This window comes from Equus quagga, chromosome 6 (assembly GCF_021613505.1).
Source record: "Equus quagga isolate Etosha38 chromosome 6, UCLA_HA_Equagga_1.0, whole genome shotgun sequence".
NCBI classification, from domain to species: domain Eukaryota; kingdom Metazoa; phylum Chordata; class Mammalia; order Perissodactyla; family Equidae; genus Equus; species Equus quagga.
The window spans coordinates 84,623,240-84,642,297 of NC_060272.1; the positions used below are offsets into that span (position 1 = coordinate 84,623,240).

General features: G+C 46.5%; 1 protein-coding gene across 5 annotated transcripts in view; it reads left to right on the forward strand.

Moving 5' to 3' along the window:
* PTCH1 (patched 1) overlaps positions 1-19,058 on the forward strand; it is a 69,572-nt gene that overhangs the window by 35,944 nt on the left and 14,570 nt on the right. For 4 of the 5 annotated variants that reach the window (XM_046664201.1, XM_046664197.1, XM_046664202.1 and 1 more), the window contains exons 9-18: positions 288-419; positions 824-979; positions 1,653-1,751; positions 2,264-2,389; positions 7,843-7,961; positions 8,529-8,931; positions 9,352-9,661; positions 14,289-14,431; positions 16,565-16,748; positions 18,165-18,445. In XM_046664201.1, the coding sequence (XP_046520157.1) occupies positions 288-419; positions 824-979; positions 1,653-1,751; positions 2,264-2,389; positions 7,843-7,961; positions 8,529-8,931; positions 9,352-9,661; positions 14,289-14,431; positions 16,565-16,748; positions 18,165-18,445 (1,953 nt within the window). The remainder of the gene's footprint in view (positions 1-287; positions 420-823; positions 980-1,652; positions 1,752-2,263; positions 2,390-7,842; positions 7,962-8,528; positions 8,932-9,351; positions 9,662-14,288; positions 14,432-16,564; positions 16,749-18,164; positions 18,446-19,058) is intronic. The other variant, XM_046664200.1, reaches the window with a different exon arrangement.

The following is a 19,058-nucleotide window of genomic DNA, read 5'->3' on the forward strand; positions in this document are numbered from 1 at the left end:
TCACCACAGCCCCCCCTGCTCACCACAGCCCTACCTGCTCACCACAGCCCCCCCCTGCTCACCACAGCCCTACCTGCTCACTTGGTTAGCCATAGCCTTCATTGTCCCAGACCCAGGGTCATTTAGTGTTAGTTCAAGTTCAAACCTAAAGCATGTAGAACTCTTTCTAATGCATCATGAAAAAGTGGGGGTTGGGTGGAGGGGACGTGTCCCCCGAGGTCTGTGCTATTGAAGCTCCTTCAAGCTTGAATTCCATTTGGGACTTGATCCTTATGTTGTGACCACAGGTGGTTCATCAGAGCGTTGCTCGGAACTCCACTCAGAAGGTGCTTTCCTTTACCACCACCACCCTGGACGACATCCTCAAGTCCTTCTCTGATGTCAGCGTCATCCGGGTGGCCAGTGGCTACTTACTGATGGTAACAATCAATTCAGTTCTCCTGGGGAGTTTTGTTGTTTTTCAGTTTTTACCTTTCCATGACCGCTCCTGCTTTTTAACTGCTCTTAACACACACGTGCATCCAAGACAGAGAGAGCTCGGCTTCATAACGGTTTAGAAAGTGGTCGTTTGAAGCATTTGTACCCATTTGCAGTTTGCCCATCTTTGACTCATAGCATTTTGTGTGATGTCTGTAATGTAAATTGTTGTATAAGGATTTAATAAGTTCTGCCTTTTGATTTGGGTGACGGGTGGGGGAAAACATTAGAATCCTTACACATTCTAATGTTTGGCTTTTGTTTGTGTCTCCCCCTCCCTTTTCTCCCCCTTCTCCAACTGCCCTCCGTTCCTTTACCTGCCCCCTCCCCACTGTTCTGCTTGCAGCTTGCCTATGCCTGTTTAACCATGCTGCGCTGGGACTGCTCCAAGTCCCAGGGTGCCGTGGGGCTGGCTGGCGTCCTGTTGGTTGCACTGTCAGTGGCTGCAGGATTGGGCCTGTGCTCATTGATCGGGATTTCCTTTAACGCTGCAACAACTCAGGTACTAAAGGAGCCATCCATTCGCTGTTTGTCAACAAACACCTTTCCCCAGGCTCGGCCCAGCCGGCCTTCTCTGTGTCCATGGCACGTAAGGGGTCTTCCAGCCTTTTCCACAAGGATGCCGCATTTCTCAGGGGAGTGCCATCTCTAAATAGACCACTCGCAGTGGGCAGAAGATCTGAATGGGCTTGTTGATTAGTAGAGAAGCTTCACTTATCAGTGGAATGTAGACCATTAATTGGAGCAGTGGTTCCCAGACTTTAGTGGGGGTTAACGTCATCACTGGAGGGCTTGTGAAAACTCGGACATCTGGCCCACCCCTGAGAGCGTCTCATTCAGTCAGTCTGGGGGGCAGGGAGTTACCAGCGGCACTGGTCGAGGGCTCACACGCTCTGGGAACCGCTGCTTTAGATGGGTTAGACCCCTTCTCATTTGTTAATGTTGTATATGGAGCTTAGAAATACAAATGTACAAGATCGCCTGTGAGCTAAAACTGCTAGACTCTAGGGATTTAACTGTCAGATGAAGCTAAGCTCTTCGCCATGAGTTAATGTCAGCTGTCCTTTGGGAGGCTGCTGGGGTGCTGGCAGCACCGTTTGTATAGAGCTTTAGAATGATCAGAAGTGGCCCTCACCTGTCTGATACACTGTGCTTCTTTTTTTTTTTTACTGCAGGTTTTGCCATTTCTTGCTCTTGGTGTTGGTGTGGATGATGTTTTCCTTCTGGCACATGCATTTAGTGAAACAGGACAGAATAAAAGAATCCCTTTTGAGGTAACAGAAAAACAGAAGAAGAAAGCTTTGGGACAGCCAAAGCCGCCTCTGCTCCTGAGTATTTGTCCTTTCATTCCTCTCAATCTGGCCCAGTAAATATTTTAGTCCCAAGTCAGATGACATGTTACTGGCTCTGAATAAGCAAAGTAAGTTAGAAGAATCTCAAGACACATTCCAAAGGCCATACTTGCTTCTCTGGGCTTTTTTTCATTTTGTCCCCTTCCCTTCCCTGGTTTTAAGTCATTTAAAAATTGACTTAAATCATTATCTTGCAGCTTTGTGCTTTGGATGGTGATAACCGTGAACAACACATGACTCTGTAGTTACTACTGAAAACTTTTCAATGCCAGTGTTGGGGGTAGGCAGAGATGTATGTCCCTTTCACATCCCTAACGTCAGCATTATAAACTACCAGTTGTGTTGTTTTGCTATGTGTATGAATTGTTCACATGCTCTGTGCTCTCAGGGGACCCACCCTGTGAGTTCTCAGCACTGTGGTCTCTCGTCCTCAGGACAGGACCGGGGAGTGCCTCAAGCGCACGGGGGCCAGCGTGGCCCTCACCTCCATCAGCAATGTCACAGCTTTCTTTATGGCCGCCTTGATCCCGATTCCCGCTCTGCGGGCATTCTCCCTGCAGGTGAGTTTCCAGTGATGAACTCGGTGGGGATCCGTGAGCACTGTCCTAACGCTGCCCATCGCAGGTCTGCTGATCCCCACTGCCGTGCCGACGGCGCTGCTGCTGCAAGTGAAGTGGCAAGTGAAGTGGCATGCTGTCGCCCAGTGCCCCTGGGAGTGGATAGTGCTTCCAGCAGTAGCCCTGACACTCGCTCTAAAAAACATTCCAGACTTCTTTCATTCCTTTCAAGCTCTAGAGCCCCAATGCTTGTGGCCTGGGTATTATCAAGACCTGCTGCCATAGGGAGTTGCCCCTTCCTTTCTAGTTAAACTAAAATAGTACCAGGGCCACTGCATGTAGGACCCTTGTAGGTCCTCCTCCAGACAGTCACGAGTCCTCTGGGTTGGTCCATGGGGCAGCCCGTGCTTGGCTGTCCCTGCTTCTAAACCCCATTCTCAGTTTCTGGGTTTATTCCTCTCCTTTGTTGGCACCCTCAGCCCAAACATGCCACCCTGTCTCCCTCGATTTCCCTAAAGCAGCCCCAACACAAGGCAGCTGTAGACAGCAGACTTCACTGACTGTGAGGATGAGGGCGCAGTGTAGCCTGCACTAGGCGGTGCCTTCCAGCTGAGCGCTGGGTACCACTGTATGAGAACATAGCCATTCTCTGCCTGCAACCGGATTCGTTGGTGGCCCTTGTTGCCACCTCTGTTTCATTGGCCAGCCTCCACAGTCTCTCCCATCCACTCTTCTCCTTCCTTTTGCTCCCATACTCCCCTCTCAAGCCACCCAAGAAAACTCAACATTCCTCTCCCTTCCTTATGCAGAGCAGTTTGGCCCTCCGCATTGTTCTGCTCTCTCCTTTCAAACCTAGAGGCCATCAAAATGTTGTTTTTAAACAAAGCCAGCTTATGTGAATGGTAAGAATGGAGAGTGGAGAGTTCCCTAGGCTGCAGCCAGGGTCCATTCTGTGCTGGGCCTGAAGCACTGGCGTTGCCCTCCAGGGACCTGAGATTCATAGGGACCTTGAGATTGGTCAGTGCAGAGTGGACAAAGGTTACTTGGCCAGTTTGTGTTGTGGTCTTCCTAAGCCCAAAATGGTTTAGGGTTTTGATAGCTCAAGGACATTATTGAAGTTTTGTGAACTAAATTCCAATTTTAGAGCTTCAGCTGTTTTCCAAGAAAGATTAAAGGAGTAATGGCTTTCCCCTTTCTTTCTTTTTCTCTTACACTAGGATATGTGATTCATGAGATGGGCAGGTTTTTACAGGAAACTACTCTTGGTGTCAGTTTTTAAACTGTTGGTATCCAGCCTGTTCATACCGCTTTACTCTCTTTAATCACCAAAGGGTTCTAAGGACCGTGACCAGGAGGAGAAATCGATAAATCCCAAATTAGCTTTCTGTTTATATTTTTGTCAATATGTTTAGCTCTTTTTTAGTCTTCATATTTGAATTTCATTTCACTAATTACTGGTAAAGACCTAAACAACTAATGATTCTGTTGTGTTTAGAACAGTGGACTAGTTTAATATTTAGTGGAAGATAGAGCATGAGAGAAGATTTCGTACCAATCACTAAAATACTAAAAATACTAAAGAAAAAGTGTATTTTTATTATAAATATATATGAAACTGTAACTAGAAATAGTAAGTGAATAGGCAAATAAAGTTAAGTCTGGAACTGGGACCAAAGCTCAGGAAAATGGGAATATATCTAACCGCTTAGTAATATGGAAGATAAGTACAAGGTGGCCGCCAGTCCTTGGTCCTTTCCGCAGAGGCGCGCCCCGCGGCGCCCTTGCGCGTCCTGGCCCTGCTCCTGCTCTGTGTGCAGCAGGTGCATATGGAGGAGCTGTCTTTCAGCAGTGGGACCCTCTCTTCGGGACTCTCCTCTCCTGCTGGCCTCCCGTCGCTGTTCCGTGTCTGCTCTGCCTCATGCTCCCTCTTCTCTTCTCGTCCCCTCGCCCATGTGCTCCTCTCCTCTCTTACTACATACTGACAATTCATCAAGGCACACTCTCCTTTAATGATATCCTATGGTGTGGTGGTCTGAAAAGCTCCATGAGCTTTCCTTATGCCTTTTAGAAAATCCAGTATGCTAAGTTCTCCCAAGGTAAGCGCCTTACTGAGATGAAATGAGTACTGTCAGTTCTGCATTTCTATCCAAGCTGGTGGAGTATCACTTTAGAAAATTGCATCTACAGCTTCCAGGAGTCCTCATTTATTCCATAGTGGCTTCCCAGGACACTGGCTCATTCTCTGTCAAAAAACAAACCAACAAAACCAAAAAAAAAAGGAAAGAAAATGTAAGAAAAAAAGAAATGAGAGAGAATGTGCCATGATTTTTGCAGTGGCCATCAGAAACTTACACTGGTTTCCTTTTCAATGCATTGATATTCTAATTTGGCCATTATGTAGCTTCTCTTTCCTTTGGTGAAGTGTGTTACGCTGTGACTCTGGCTATTCGTTTGTGTTTATTCTTTCAGGATGCTTCAGATTAGGCAGCAACAGGGACAGACCCCAAGTGGTTCTGTCCAGTCATAAAGCCATGCTTTCTCCCTGTGGAACTTTTCCACCTTCGTAGCCTTATCAAAATACATGGAATTTTTTTTCCCCAAAGAAACTGTGTTAGACTTTGTCAATCTCCATCCATCTGTCCAAATGCCACCCTATATCAAAAAGCGGTGTCACCACCTGTAATTCTTTAGGAACCGACGCCCTGCACTGGGGCTTTGCTGGTAACTGAATGGTATTTGTTCTTCAGTGAAAACTCCCAGCACAAAATGCCTTATTGTTCCAATGGTGAGGGGGTTTGGATGAGGCCCCTCTAGGCAGGGCCAGTCCACCTCTGCACTCGACAAGTGTCTCCTGGGGCCGTGTAGTTGCTCCCTGGGGGCTGGGATGTTTCCTTCAAGCACAGGAATTGGTGCAGGTCATCCCCGCCAGCTTTTCAGATTTATTTGCAGTTCCTTAAACTCCCCCGGCTCCAGCAGTCATGCTTCTCCCTTCCTGAGAAAGCCTTGCTGTTCACTTTTACTGTTTTGATGCACTTTGGGGGGCGTTGACGTTCTGCCTTTTTCTTGTCAGAACCCGTTCTCCCTGTGTATGTCATGTGCCGTTTGACGCTAAGTTTAGGTGGGACACTGCTTTGGGGTTCATCTCCCATCCCTTCATTTCCACCACACATCCCTCCGATCGAAGAGCCTGGCATCAAGTTACTCCCTAGCCACTGCGGGATCGTCAGTGTTATTCTCGCCAGAACGCCAGGGCCACATGTGTCTGCCCACATGGCTCATAGTTCCACAGTTTCTGCCCTCGTCCTCGGGGACTTCCGTTTAAAGTGAGATATACAGAGTTTCTTCTCTATGTTCCTCTCCAGAATTCTAAACATGAGCATAATTTAAAAAACAAAATAATAACCAAAAATACCTGTAAGGATTCCACCCCCAGGATTAAATTTTCCTGGAAAATCTGAAAAAATCAGACCTGTTCTTCCCAGCATCCATATCGTCTGATTGGTCAGGAGTCCTAACCCAGCCTGTGTCCAACCTCTCCGGAAGTGACCAGATCTGACAAGAACTCCCAGGTCTCAGTTGGTCTGAGGGTTGGCATCAGGCCTGTGTTTGAATCTGATTTACTGGGTAACCTCAAACAGGTGACCTTCCTCTGCACCAGGGGGTCTTTATTATTAGGTAATGGCATCAACAGTAATAATAATGTCTATCGTGGTTGCTGTAGGAATCGAATGAATCGTGTCTTAACCACCTGATCTCCCACCGCTCCTCCTTTCTCTTCCCCAACAGAATTTTAAGCCCAGCAGTACTAATGGCTGGTGCCAGATGTGTCCCTCTCAGACACTGCCTGTCGGATTTCCTCCACATGGGCCATCCTTCCTCCCTGGTCCCATCAGAGGTCTTTTTTTGTGTTTTGCATCTCCCCGAGAAAGCTTCCTTGCCCACCCTCCACTCCCCATGCACTCTCCCCTTCCCCCCCACTCCGTGCACTCTCCTCCTCGGAGCCGCTCTGGACCCTGGGCGTGCTTTCATGACTGTGTTCATCAGCCTGGACTGTAACTTGTGTATGGGTCTGGCTGTGTCTATCCTTGAGAGCAGGATTTTGTCATGTTTATCTTTGTGTCTCCAGTACCCAGCATGGTGCCCCAACTTTTCTTTTTAAAGTATTTGTCTCTTGGATAAATCCTGTGGTGAAAACAGTGATTTGCTTATGAAAACAAGCCTATCAAGCAGGTCTTTAAAATACGTACATCAGAATGGTAAATTCACAGGTTTCATGTATTTTGAATTGATGAGTTTTCAAGGCAGATTAAGAAGAGAGGGGTTAGGTAATTTTTAAAAGGAGACCCTCAGTTGTTTTTTGGTTTTGTAGAATTGACAGGGAATTGATTACTGGCAGGCATCTCCCTGAACGTGGGCTCGCCGCTGCCCTGGAGCGAGCGTTCACAGGTACCGTCCAAGCCCTGTGCGGACCCTCCTCGGCAGTTGTCAGGTACCTCTTAGGATCAGGTTGCTTTTCTCTCCCTGAGACGTTTGCCTCATTTGAGAAGGCTTTAGAATGAAGCAGTTCTTTGAAAAACCTCATAAGAGTTTTTAATTTTGAAAAAACTTTCTGCTGATTTCTTGGTTGCTCAGCATTCCAGTTACATTTTTGATTGTGCTGCTGCTTTCCATGCCTGTCCGAACGGGAGAGGACAGCCCTTTCAGCTGTGCTGTGTTGACTTTTGCCTGTGAACAGCCCAATTGTGTACTTTTTAGTAGGTCACCAGGAGATCTGCCACAGCACTGCAGACCCTGGCCCGTGTTTATTCTAGGTTATGCAGTGACTTTTGAATCTGTCCTTATTTACTCTGCATACTGTAATCACTCACAGGAGTTTCTGCTTAACTCTGCATGGCCTTTCTGTCCTGCGCCTGCACCCCCGCAGGCTCCTGCAGGGGCTTTTTGGAATGTGCCTTTTAAAAACCTCAGGGGACGTGTTTGAAATTTTATTTCATGTTTTAAAGGTGACATTTTCATATACTCAGTCTACTTTCTGTCTAAGTTTTCTAAGTGTGAAATCTGGTTTGCATGAACTCTTAGAAATGTTCGGAGAGGGAAACCTTCCTTTTTGTTTTAAATTAAAACTTCTCAAGTATATTGCGCGTTCTGCCTTTGTAGATTTGGTTTGGTTAGGTTGCTAGCAAGATGCTAGTTAAGTCCCTACGTTTGTACTTTATTAGTTCATAGAATTATTAGAGATGGGAAGGGTCAGAATGATGGGGGCCTGTCCCAGTCAAATGGTCTCTTAATGATGGAAGAGAAGCAAAATGCTGAGAAACTCCGACGTTTATTTCAGTTTTAAACACTTCAGTAGGAAAGTGAAAGAAAGATGTTTAAAACATCTTTATTTTCAAAGCAGTCCTCTGACTGGAAGGAGACATATTGGTGACCTCTGCAATTTTTTTTCCTGCCCCCAGGCGGCTGTAGTAGTGGTGTTCAATTTTGCTATGGTTCTGCTCATTTTCCCTGCAATTCTCAGCATGGATTTGTATCGACGTGAGGACAGGAGATTGGATATTTTCTGCTGTTTTACAAGGTACATTTTCTGGCTGCTGTGGCCTTGGAAGGGCGTACTGTTAATGGGGCTTGTTCTGGTGTGCTGGAGGCAGGGCCGACAGTGGGCAGAGGCGGCTTCCCTGGGGCCACCAGTCACTGGGAGTCTCCCCTCCCCCCACCACACGTGCTCACGGCCCTGAGGTTCTGGTACATGTGATCATTTTTTCTGTCATGGACCAATATTGCTGATTGTTAGGAGTATTTCATATCTCTGTGAATTAGGGCAGAACCAAGGTTGAAAAGCACCCATCTGGAAAAAATATCCCTTCAGGTGGGGTGTTTTGTTAGGAATTATGCTTTGACAGGGTTCGTCAGCATTTTACTTGATTTTGTCAGCCAAATTCAGGATCAGCCATCCATTTGGCCTCTTTTGACTTACTCATGTGTAAGTCAGATGGATAAATCAGGTGATGTTTATGGGGTTCGACGATATGCTGTTTCTCTCCTAAATCAGAGCTATGTAAAATACGTATTATCAGCCACTGGCAAAAATGAAAGCACGCTTCCCTGTTTCCGTATAACGGTGCAGCATCTCCCCTTCTTGCAGCCCCTGTGTCAGCAGAGTGATTCAGGTGGAACCTCAGGCCTACACGGAGACGCAGGATAACACTCGCTACAGCCCCCCGCCCCCCTACAGCAGCCACAGCTTTGCCCACGAAACACAGATCACCATGCAGTCCACCGTGCAGCTGCGCACCGAGTACGACCCTCACACACACGTGTACTACACCACTGCCGAACCTCGCTCTGAGATCTCTGTGCAGCCTGTCACCATGACCCAGGACACCCTCAGCTGCCAGAGCCCCGAGAGCACCAGCTCCACGAGGGACCTGCTCTCCCAGTTCTCTGACTCCAGCCTCCACTGCCTCGAGCCTCCCTGCACCAAGTGGACGCTCTCGTCATTCGCTGAGAAACACTATGCTCCTTTCCTCTTGAAACCAAAAGCCAAGGTAACCCACCAGAACAGAAGACTCTTCCTGCCTCAAGAAATAACAGGCTTCTATGGAAGTCATTAGACTGCTTGTTCGGGTGGGTGTGATATATTTTAGGCCTCCAAAAGAGTCAGTCCTTTTAAAACATGGGGCCCTTTTAATGAGCTCATCTTCAACAGGAGTGAATGTCTATGTAGCAAGTGTTTCCATGACTTTAGAGCAACTCCTTGCATTTCAAACATTTTATTCTTCATGAGCTTGTTTAAAAATGCGATTCCCGTGATGGTATCTTTTTCTCTCTGGGTGGATGCCCCCTGCATGCTATGTCAGGGCCAGTTTGGTGGCTAAATGAGGTATAAACCAAACAGCTTACCCTTGTCAAGGAAGAAGGAGCTGTGTTCCTCTGGGTCTGATGCTGTGCCTCTTATTCTCTTGTAGGTCGTGGTGATCTTCCTTTTCTTGGGCTTACTGGGGGTCAGCCTTTATGGGACCACCCGAGTGCGTGACGGGCTGGACCTTACAGACATTGTGCCTCGGGAAACCAGAGAATATGACTTTATTGCTGCCCAGTTCAAATACTTCTCTTTCTACAACATGTATATAGTCACCCAGAAAGCAGACTACCCGAATATCCAGCACTTACTTTACGACCTTCACAAGAGTTTCAGTAACGTGAAGTATGTCATGTTGGAAGAAAATAAACAGCTTCCCAAAATGTGGCTGCACTACTTCAGAGACTGGCTCCAAGGTAAGATGCTGCTGGAGGGCGTTTGTCCTCTGTGCGTTCAGCTTCCACAAGTTCCTTTGTTCACTTTATTAACGTGTTAGATTATAGTGTAACACTGACATGTTTCATTGACTTCTCAGTGTTGCTTAAAATTCTTATATAGACTGTTTCTGGGGCAACCTCCCAAATCTGGCTTTTACCTATAAAATGATGCAAACAATGCAAACGGGTGACTCAGGAACTTCTGTAAGAATTTATGAGTGCACGTTAAGAAATGGGAAAGTGTGTTATAAACTATGGAGCTGGATGCTTGTAGTGCTCTTTTTTTGGCTGGTGGCTACTTTGGTGACCAAGTGAAATCAAAGTGCTGATGGGACTTCTAGGCTGACTCATTGCCATGTCATAGTTTACTAAACCAGTAGATTTTGCATCTATGGTGAATATAATTTAAAATTCCATATTTTGACCATCTTTTGACTCGGCACATGAAGTAAACTTATAAATGCTTAATCACATTTAGTGGTATTTCGTAAATAATCAAATTCTGCTTTAAAATGTCTTTGTTAGCTTCTTATCATGTTCTTAAAAACATTCCTAGGAAATAATAGTAAACTGGAAAAAAAAATGATCTAAATTTGCTCCTAACTGCTGACTAAATATGAATGTATTCAGTGATTCCGAGAGCATCTGTTCATTTATTCTCTGTTGACACATGCAAAGTAAAGTGGAGAATCAAGATAATTATCCACACAATTCCAGGAAAAATGCTTTTACTGAAATACTCAAATAATTATGGCCCCAAACATTTTTTGGCTTCAGTTATCCAAATGATTGTCTTAATTTCCCTCTTAATTAGGTTTGTTTAAACACAGATTTGAGTGCCTTTTTTGGTCTTAAGTCAGTACACTTGTATGTAAAGATTAAGCAGCCAATTTCCCTGTGAGTTTGCATGAAATGATAAACAGCTTGAGGTTGATTCAAATCTGTTCAGTGCAGTTTCTGACCTTGACTAGTGTTCCTAGAATTTTGTTCAAATATGTATAGCCTTTTTTGAGGAAGGCAAAGAGAACTGCATGACGTTAATATTATTTTTTTAATTATGCTCTTGAGATTAACTTGAATTTGTTCCAAGTCTTATTTTTTTACAGTAGTTTTGGAGGCAGTGTTTTTCAGATAATGAGTAAAATGAGAGGTTCCCTGCTTTTCATTTTTTCGCCACTGGCCAAAGACATGTAAATAACTTGCCACAAATGACGAGGAGACCTGCAGTGCACTGCCAGTATCTGAGCAAAGGAGAGTCACTGTAGAATTGATTTCAGTGTCTTCGGCCATTCCTTTGGACACTCAATATGGCATGTTAGAGCTTGGGAAGTGGGTAAAGGGTTATTCTCTTCAGGCAGTGCAGAGGGCTAACCTTTTTATAGCGTATCGTAAATTATCCATATGCTTTCATCCCTTTTAAAGACCTAAGGCAGTTGGCCTTGAGAATCTTTGTAAAAGGTGCATTTGAATCATGTTTTGATCACTAAGTCAACAGCAACCACTTAGACCAAGTGAGATCCATTCATGCTCCTGAGTCCAGATCCGGGCAGCCATGGGACTCTGCGTCTGACAGGAGGTCCAGCAAAGCACTGTGCACAGAATGGCCAGGTGCTGGGGCCCTTGGCTAACTAGACGTTTTCAGTCCTATTAAGCGGTTGATGTGGCCTTTGAATGTTTCCTCCAAGGAAGTAGTTATCCTTGAATCCACTTCCCTTCAGAACATTGTGTGGTTGTTAAGTGATGGGACCCTCATTGGTTTTTAACGGAATTAAATAGTAATTCCGTTAAAAACCATGTCATTCCATTGGTCCTTATCAACATCCCAATAGTTTTTTGGGGCTTTTTTTACTCATAAAAATATATAATGGTAATAAAGAAATTACCTCACATGTCATCTTTAAACACACATGCACATAAAGTGAAAATGGAGATAAAAACCACACTGTGCATCATGTCCAAATGGTATTGGTTTATATTTCACACTTAATTATGCAAATCAAATTCAGATTAACATTTTCATTTTAGGGTCCCATATCAAAGAAAAATTGACAATTGGGTTATTTAGCTCAGAACTTTACAGTAGAAAATAATTTTTAGTATAAAATATTTAAAATGAAAAAAGTTCTAACTAAAACTTTCATGTTTTGCTGTAAAATGTCACACTTCCTTCTGCAGAAGCATGCATGGGTTGGAATATGAAATGCTGGGCAAGGGATGATGGAAACCAATCCTTGTCCCTTGCTTTGTGTCCAGGATCATGCATTGTGCATACACTTAGGCCAACCCATTGTTGCTTGAGCTTTTTGGTAATTAGTCAGAAAATAGGATACTGATTATGAAAGGACTTAACTTTTCCATGAAGTCTGACTGTTTCTCATGTGCCTTTGAATCCCCAGTAGAGTGAATGGCGTGTGGGGGTCCGGCATAGGTGGTGAGTTAATCTGAATTGCTGGCAGGGCTGCCCTCCTCAAATCAGGTCTGTCTTCCTTTGTTTCACTCTAGGGTGTCCCCAGAGTCTTAGTGTATACATGGTTAAATCTGCACTCGAATTTTTCAGACCCCTCATTTCCTACCAGACGTCATGGGTGCCCAGGTTAACTCTGCTGATCTTCTCGTGCCTCCAACCAATGCTTCTGGCACAATGGTGTGTTCAGGACAACTTAGAGCATCGATGCTTCAAGCTGACCCTGGACTCAGGCTGCCTGGGTTCAAAGCTTAGCCCGAACACTTCCCTGCCGGGTGGCCTTCATCAAGTTTCTTCACCTTTTCCTCTCCTGTTCCTCCTCTGTAAAGTGGGAACCCTCACAGGAACAGGGTTACCTCACGCGGTTGTTGTCCGAGCTAAATGAGGGGTAGTTGGCGTAAAATGCCAGCCAGTGCTCACAGAGCTTGAGCTGCTCTTTAGGATTGGCGGGTCAGGAGGGAAAGGGTTAAAGTACATACAAGCCATGAAGTGATGAAAATTCTATTATGGTGAGGAAAACAGACCAGGCCTCATTTTTGGGGGGCAGAGGGGTTGTTTTTCCCCTCCTGTTTATTTTTTTCAAGAACAGAAAAAAAGGCTCTAGGTAATAAAATAACATCTGTTCAATACAGCTTGTTGTGTGCATGCCTTGCTATGAAAAACCGTCTGTGTGAGAGTCGGGAGCCGGCTGGCCCGGTGGTCTTCCCCGCCTGCACCCCTCCACACTCACCCCAACAGCGCCTTCTGTCACCACTGAACCCACAGTCTCTATCCCGAAATTGTTCGTTTAAAAACAATGCCCACAGCGATGTGTGGAGAAGGTTTAAAGAGACAGAGCTGGAGACAGAGAGGCAGGGTCCTGTGTTCCCCCCTCCCCACAACTTGAAACCCCAGAGCTTAACCATTCGGAGCACTGATGGAACTCGTTTTTTTGGGGGGGGGGGTGTCTTTGAAGTCACTTAAGGCATGTCTTGAAATAAACCCTTCTCCCTTCCTACTGGCCATGTCTAACCCATGCATGTGCAGCTTGTTCAAAAGATGTGGTTTCCTGAGCTGCTGAGGTTGGGAGTTCTACTTGGGAGGTGACTGGGGGAGCAGGGTGTTGGAGAGGGGGTAGGGGTGTCAGAGAAGAGTGTGTGCACACTGGCAATCGCTCAGACCCTCAGGCCGGGTCGCCAGGGCCCTGTTTTCTCTGCCAGCACACTTATCTCTTTACAGCTGTAGCCAAACCATCAGGGCCGCAATGATGGTTTTGATTACAGAGGCCAAGCGCAGCTGTGTGTGGTGGGCTGGTGGGCTCGCCCATCCCCCAAGCCCAGAAAGCCCTTTCCTTCCCCTCCCTGGGCTTGCGGTTTGTCATCTGTTCTCACAGAGCCCCCTTGTATTGGGCTGTGGCTTCCTGTTCTCAATCGGATCCAAATTTACCCCGTGAGGTATTTCCCTGCACGCACGTGCGCGCTTGAGGCCCCTCCCTTCCCTCTCCTCCACACCCCTCTTCGAATGAAGGGTGGCAGAGAGGAAGAGAGCAGTCGAGAGTGAATAGGTGTTGGCTGTGATCTTTACACAACCTGGCAGCCGATCCCACAGCTTATATTAGCTCCACAAGTCGAACAGATGGAACAAATTGACAGAATCGTGTTCATTCACCCTGGGCTGGAGAAGCAGCTGAGCTGCTGTTTGAAGTTGGGAGTTTGAATGTGTTTTTCCCTCCGAGTGGAATTTCTGGTTGTATGGAAGCACCCAGGGCTTAGCGCCTGACGGTGGCGTGAAACGGTTAACGAGCCTGGGGTGTCTTCCTGCCCAGCCAGCCAGCTCTCTCACACTCTCTCTTGCTTTCTTTTGGATGGTCATGGGCAAGAAGAAGTTATTTTTCATGTAAAGATAAACATGTATTTATTTGTTTCTTAGAAACAAGTATTTGCCCCTTTTGCCTTTGAAGCAATGATTATTAGCAACCTGAAGTTCATTCATGAAAAGTCTAATAGTATTGTTGACCTTGAAGTAGAATCCAGGTAGACTATGGAGTGTTGAGGTTGGTGTCCAACACTCCCCTGTCCTGCTCGCTGTCCTCAGCCCCCACATTGGGACCAGCATCATTCCGGTTGAGAGTTGTAACATATTACACACATTTGCCTTTTGTAGGACTTCAGGATGCATTTGACAGTGACTGGGAAACTGGGAAAATCATGCCAAACAATTACAAAAATGGATCAGATGATGGGGTCCTTGCCTACAAACTCCTGGTGCAAACTGGCAGCCGCGATAAGCCCATCGACATCAGTCAGGTACTCTCACTGCCCGACACCGGGGCCGGAGGGGTCTGTGTTTTGTGGGGCGCTGTTGAGCAGAGGTTTGGGGCGGCTGCCATATTCAAGACTGGTTGACAGCCTGCCATCCCAGCCTGTGCTCTCGAGAGACCTGCGGCATCAGGGGCTGTAGAGTATGGAGTTGGCTCTAATTCAGTTCATCCCACCACCCAATTGTATGACTGCAGGCAAAACAGAGAGCCTCACTTTGCTCATCCATCAAATGGGACAAGTGTGTCCTACCTCCAGAGCAGTTGTCAGAACAAAGTACAGTCGAGACTTGGAGGCTCTTTCAGATGCTAGAAATGCTGTTGTGCTGTTCTCTTTCGAATTCTAGCACTTGTTACCATGTTGGTCTTGATTATATTCAAACTTGGAAAGATGCATTCATTGGGTAGCAGTCATCTGAATGAGCAGAATTTGGGGTGGATGGACGGATTAGGAGATCAGAGAGGTTACTAGAAGGATGGAGGATTTGTTGCATTTGATTCCTTTGGGTCACCCTGGCCCAAGGGGTAGAGAAGGAGGACAGACAGATCGCTCTGTCATGAGTGAGGCAAGTGGAAATGCAAATCCTTGGAATCTGAGTGCACTCGCCGTCCTGCTCACTGCCTATGTAATAAGAGCCGTGTCTATTTGGTTTCACATTCCCCAACCGCATTTGCATCTTCTCTGGGACACTTGGATCCCAGCATTCCCCTTTTGATTCCTCAGGCATGTTGGGGAGTGTGTTTGGGCCCTTTAGATTTCAGATGAGTCCAACACCACTACTGCCTTTCCCCGATCCTGCTCCCTCTGCTCTCTCTAGCTTACTTGCTTCACCTTCAGGCAGAAAACCGTCATGCTAATGATCTTCCCAGCAGCTCTGTTTATTGTCTCCCCTTTTTTGCTGGCATTAAAGGTGACAGATTTACAAAGTACATTGTTCAGAGTTATTATGGAGTGTGAACTCAGTGCTTTATGGCCACACCCAGCATGCTGTCAGGTTTGACAAGGATGTAGGCAGACGAGCCTGTCTGAGAGATAGCGGGAGATGCCCGGGGGTTGGGTCGGCCTTCAGGGACCAGGGACACTGTGGAACAAATGTGATTGGGCCAGGCCCCCAGACATCATTTCCTCTGCCTGGGAGGGAGGAAAGCGTGCCGCGTGCATGGAGGCCGTGAGCTGTACTGTGTCACTCCAGAGACGGCTGGAAGACCTGCAGTTGTTACCTATCCTGTGGATTAATTGAATCCAGATCCCTGAAATTTAGTTCTCTCATTCTCCTCCACTCTCTTTCTTCCTTCACTCTTTCTCTGTTAACTGCTGTCACTGGTGTTTTTCATTTTGTTAAAAAAAGACGAAAAATGTTGGAACCAGGCCTGAATCTAAAGTAAACAGGAAAAAAAATATATGTGTGTGTGCTTGCGTGCATATCTGTCTCACAGTGTTTTTCACCCAAGCAAAGCCCACAAGACCTACTTTAGAGGGAGCGTGCATCTGGCCAGATGTCGGATGTGGCACACTAAGTGGGACCACCTCTCAGAAATCAGATTACCCAGAAAGACCGTGGTTGTGCACCATCCCTTCCACTTTCTGGCGATGGGCATTTTTTGAATACACAGGTCATAGGAGGCTAGTGTTAGCAAAATTTATACAGATGTTGTTTTATTTTTATAGCTCTCCTCCATTTACTGGGTGGCATTTCCTTCAGTGTTAACAGCAGAGGTTAACTGCACACAGACGTGTACAGGGATTCTTGCCAGGTTTTTTTCCCCCTTCTCCTCCTATAAATATGTTTCTCCAGATTGTTCATTCTCCGCCTTGGCTGCAGACAGTCTTTTAGCATTCGGGTTTAATTGGTGCAGTCGATTCCCGGGCCATCTGCAGAGCTGTGTGTGTGTTATAAACACGCCGATTATGGCATCCTCGGATAAGTACATTTTGAAAGAAACCAAAGGTGCTCTGATGGGGTTTCCTCCACCTTCACCTCCTTCTTGGTGGGCATTCTGTGGTCGGCATTCGCTTCTTTGTTGCAAACGCTGGCCTGGAGCTCTGCCTCCTTTCTCTCCAGGCAGGAATGCGTTTGTCCAAAACCCAATTCTGAAAGGCCCCTGTTCTTTCATTTTGCAGTTGACTAAACGGCGCCTGGTGGATGCAGACGGCATCATTAATCCCAGCGCTTTCTACATCTACCTGACCGCTTGGGTGAGCAATGACCCCGTGGCTTATGCTGCCTCCCAGGCCAACATCCGGCCTCACCGTCCTGAGTGGGTCCACGACAAAGCCGACTACATGCCAGAGACCAGGCTGAGAAGTAAGTAGCCCCAGTCGAGGGCCTGTGGGCTTATGGAGGCGCCCTGCCCTGTTCCTCCAGGCTCAGTCACAGCCCCCATCCGTTGATGCTACCCAGGGTTCAGAAGTGTAAACAGAACGATGTATTTCTTTTAGTTTAAAACTCTGGGAGACAGATGAGGATGTGTAATGGCATACAGCCCAAGCTCCATCACATTGAGAGAGAAGAGTCTCTAATGTCCTGTGTGGCTTTGCCTCTGAGACGCCACCAGGCATCTCGCTTGAGTGCCAGCTGTTCTGTGTGAGGTGGGGGTGCCTCCAGGTCGAGTGTTCTTTTGCTGGCGCAAAGTTTTATCATGGACGATCGTATGTTTATCTTAATTTTGTCAACTGTGGTGTTGAAGGGATTCTTGGCAAGTTGGGTCGTCCTATAAGCCACCAAGCACCTGTGCTCTGTCAGAGCTGTTTACACTGGAGCAGAAAGTCTATACACAGCAGCGTCCTTTTCCTTCCACCTCTCAGCCCCGACCGTGAAAGGTGGTTCTGCGTGGATTCGATTTGCATTATGTGAGATATATTAGTAGCTTATACCTTGGACACGAGGCCGAGGGAGGACGTGAGAAAGGCGACAGTCCCTTTGCAGACAGCGCTGGAGAGTCAGCGGGTTGTGCTTCCCTGTATCTAAACCCCAGAGCTTGTGGCAAGCAGCCAAGGCTTGTCTTAATGAAAATTTATAGTTGAGATTATAATAGGGCAAATCATGTTTAGCAAGTCAACTGAATGACCCCAAAGGGTCTGGAACACACACCGGCAGTAACGAAATGCTTGTTGTGTAAGGATTTCTTCCCCTGCTGCTGAAGACTTAGCATTGCATTAAAAAAGAAGCATGGAAGGTTTAAGTGTGTTAGATCACTAAAAGGATAAGAAAGTTAAGCATTTTTCTCAAGAAAGCATGACTTTCAAGTTATTTTGTTCTCGTAAGTGATTGAGTAAAACAGTTTGAACTTAGTATTTTCCCTTGTGTCAGTTGAACAAAAAACGTTCCCGCAACTGAATTCGTAAGTTGTTTAGACCCATTACAAAAGTGACCGCTTCTAGAAGATTAAAATCAAAGGTTAAATAAATACACTGATCATAGCCTCCCCCCACCCAAATCAAGGTTGATGATTGCTTGAAATTTTTTAAACCAAAGATTAAAATTAGAAAGACCCGAGGCCCATAGGGCCCATTTGTCCTTTGTGTTGGAGGCGGCACAGCGAGTGGACTTGCTCGCAGAGTTCTGTCTCTTCGTTCGATGCAGAATCCGGGGCGCATTTGGTATAGCAAATGGTGGGCATCTGTCGCCTCTCTTTCCTACCTGGATGACGTCCGCTTGCCTTTCTCAGTATTGCAAGGAGCCCGTCACCCACGGGCCTCTCCCTGTGGCTTCTCTGTCCAGTCCCTGCAGCAGAGCCCATCGAATACGCTCAGTTCCCTTTCTACCTCAACGGCTTGCGTGACACCTCAGACTTCGTGGAGGCAATCGAAAAGGTCAGAGCCATCTGCAACAACTACACGAGCCTGGGGCTCTCCAGCTACCCCAACGGCTACCCCTTCCTCTTCTGGGAGCAGTACATCGGCCTCCGCCACTGGCTCCTGCTGTCCATCAGCGTGGTGCTGGCCTGCACGTTCCTCGTGTGTGCCGTCTTCCTCCTGAACCCCTGGACGGCCGGGATCATTGTGAGTTTATTCTGAGGGTCTTTGTGGAAGTCAGATTCCTTTCGGCGTAGCTCTTTCTGCAGCCGGGAAGTGTTGTTTATGTCTGGGCCTCTGGAGGAGGGTGCGATTGCATCATCCGTGCTCTGTTTATTCGGCTGGAGGTGGCGGGTTCACCGGCAGGTAGAGCCTTGGATCCTGTGTCCCCCTCCCACAGCTTCAACTTTCTCTGTAAAGGTAGGGCAGTTTTTATGCACACTTGCCATGACAGCTCTGGGCATTTATTAAATACGAACACTCAAAACATAACTAATCTTTTTTTAATTCAAGTGTCGTTTTGTGACTACATCCCAGACCTAGTATTGAGAAGGTTCTTCCAAATAGAGGGATAATCAGAGAAGTTAGGATGGTGGCATATGAATAAAACGGTTTTAGGGATGGTTTTGTATATCGTGTGTGTTTTAACTTTTGGGGGAAAATGAGAAACTAGTATTACCAACCGATTTTTTGGCATCTTTTCTCTAAGTGTAATACTCTTCAGATTTGAAGTAAGTTTCATGTAGAGTCTAATAAAATCATGGCAGTGTTTAAATTCCATGAACTGTGGTATAGCCTTCAAAATGCCAAAATTATAAAA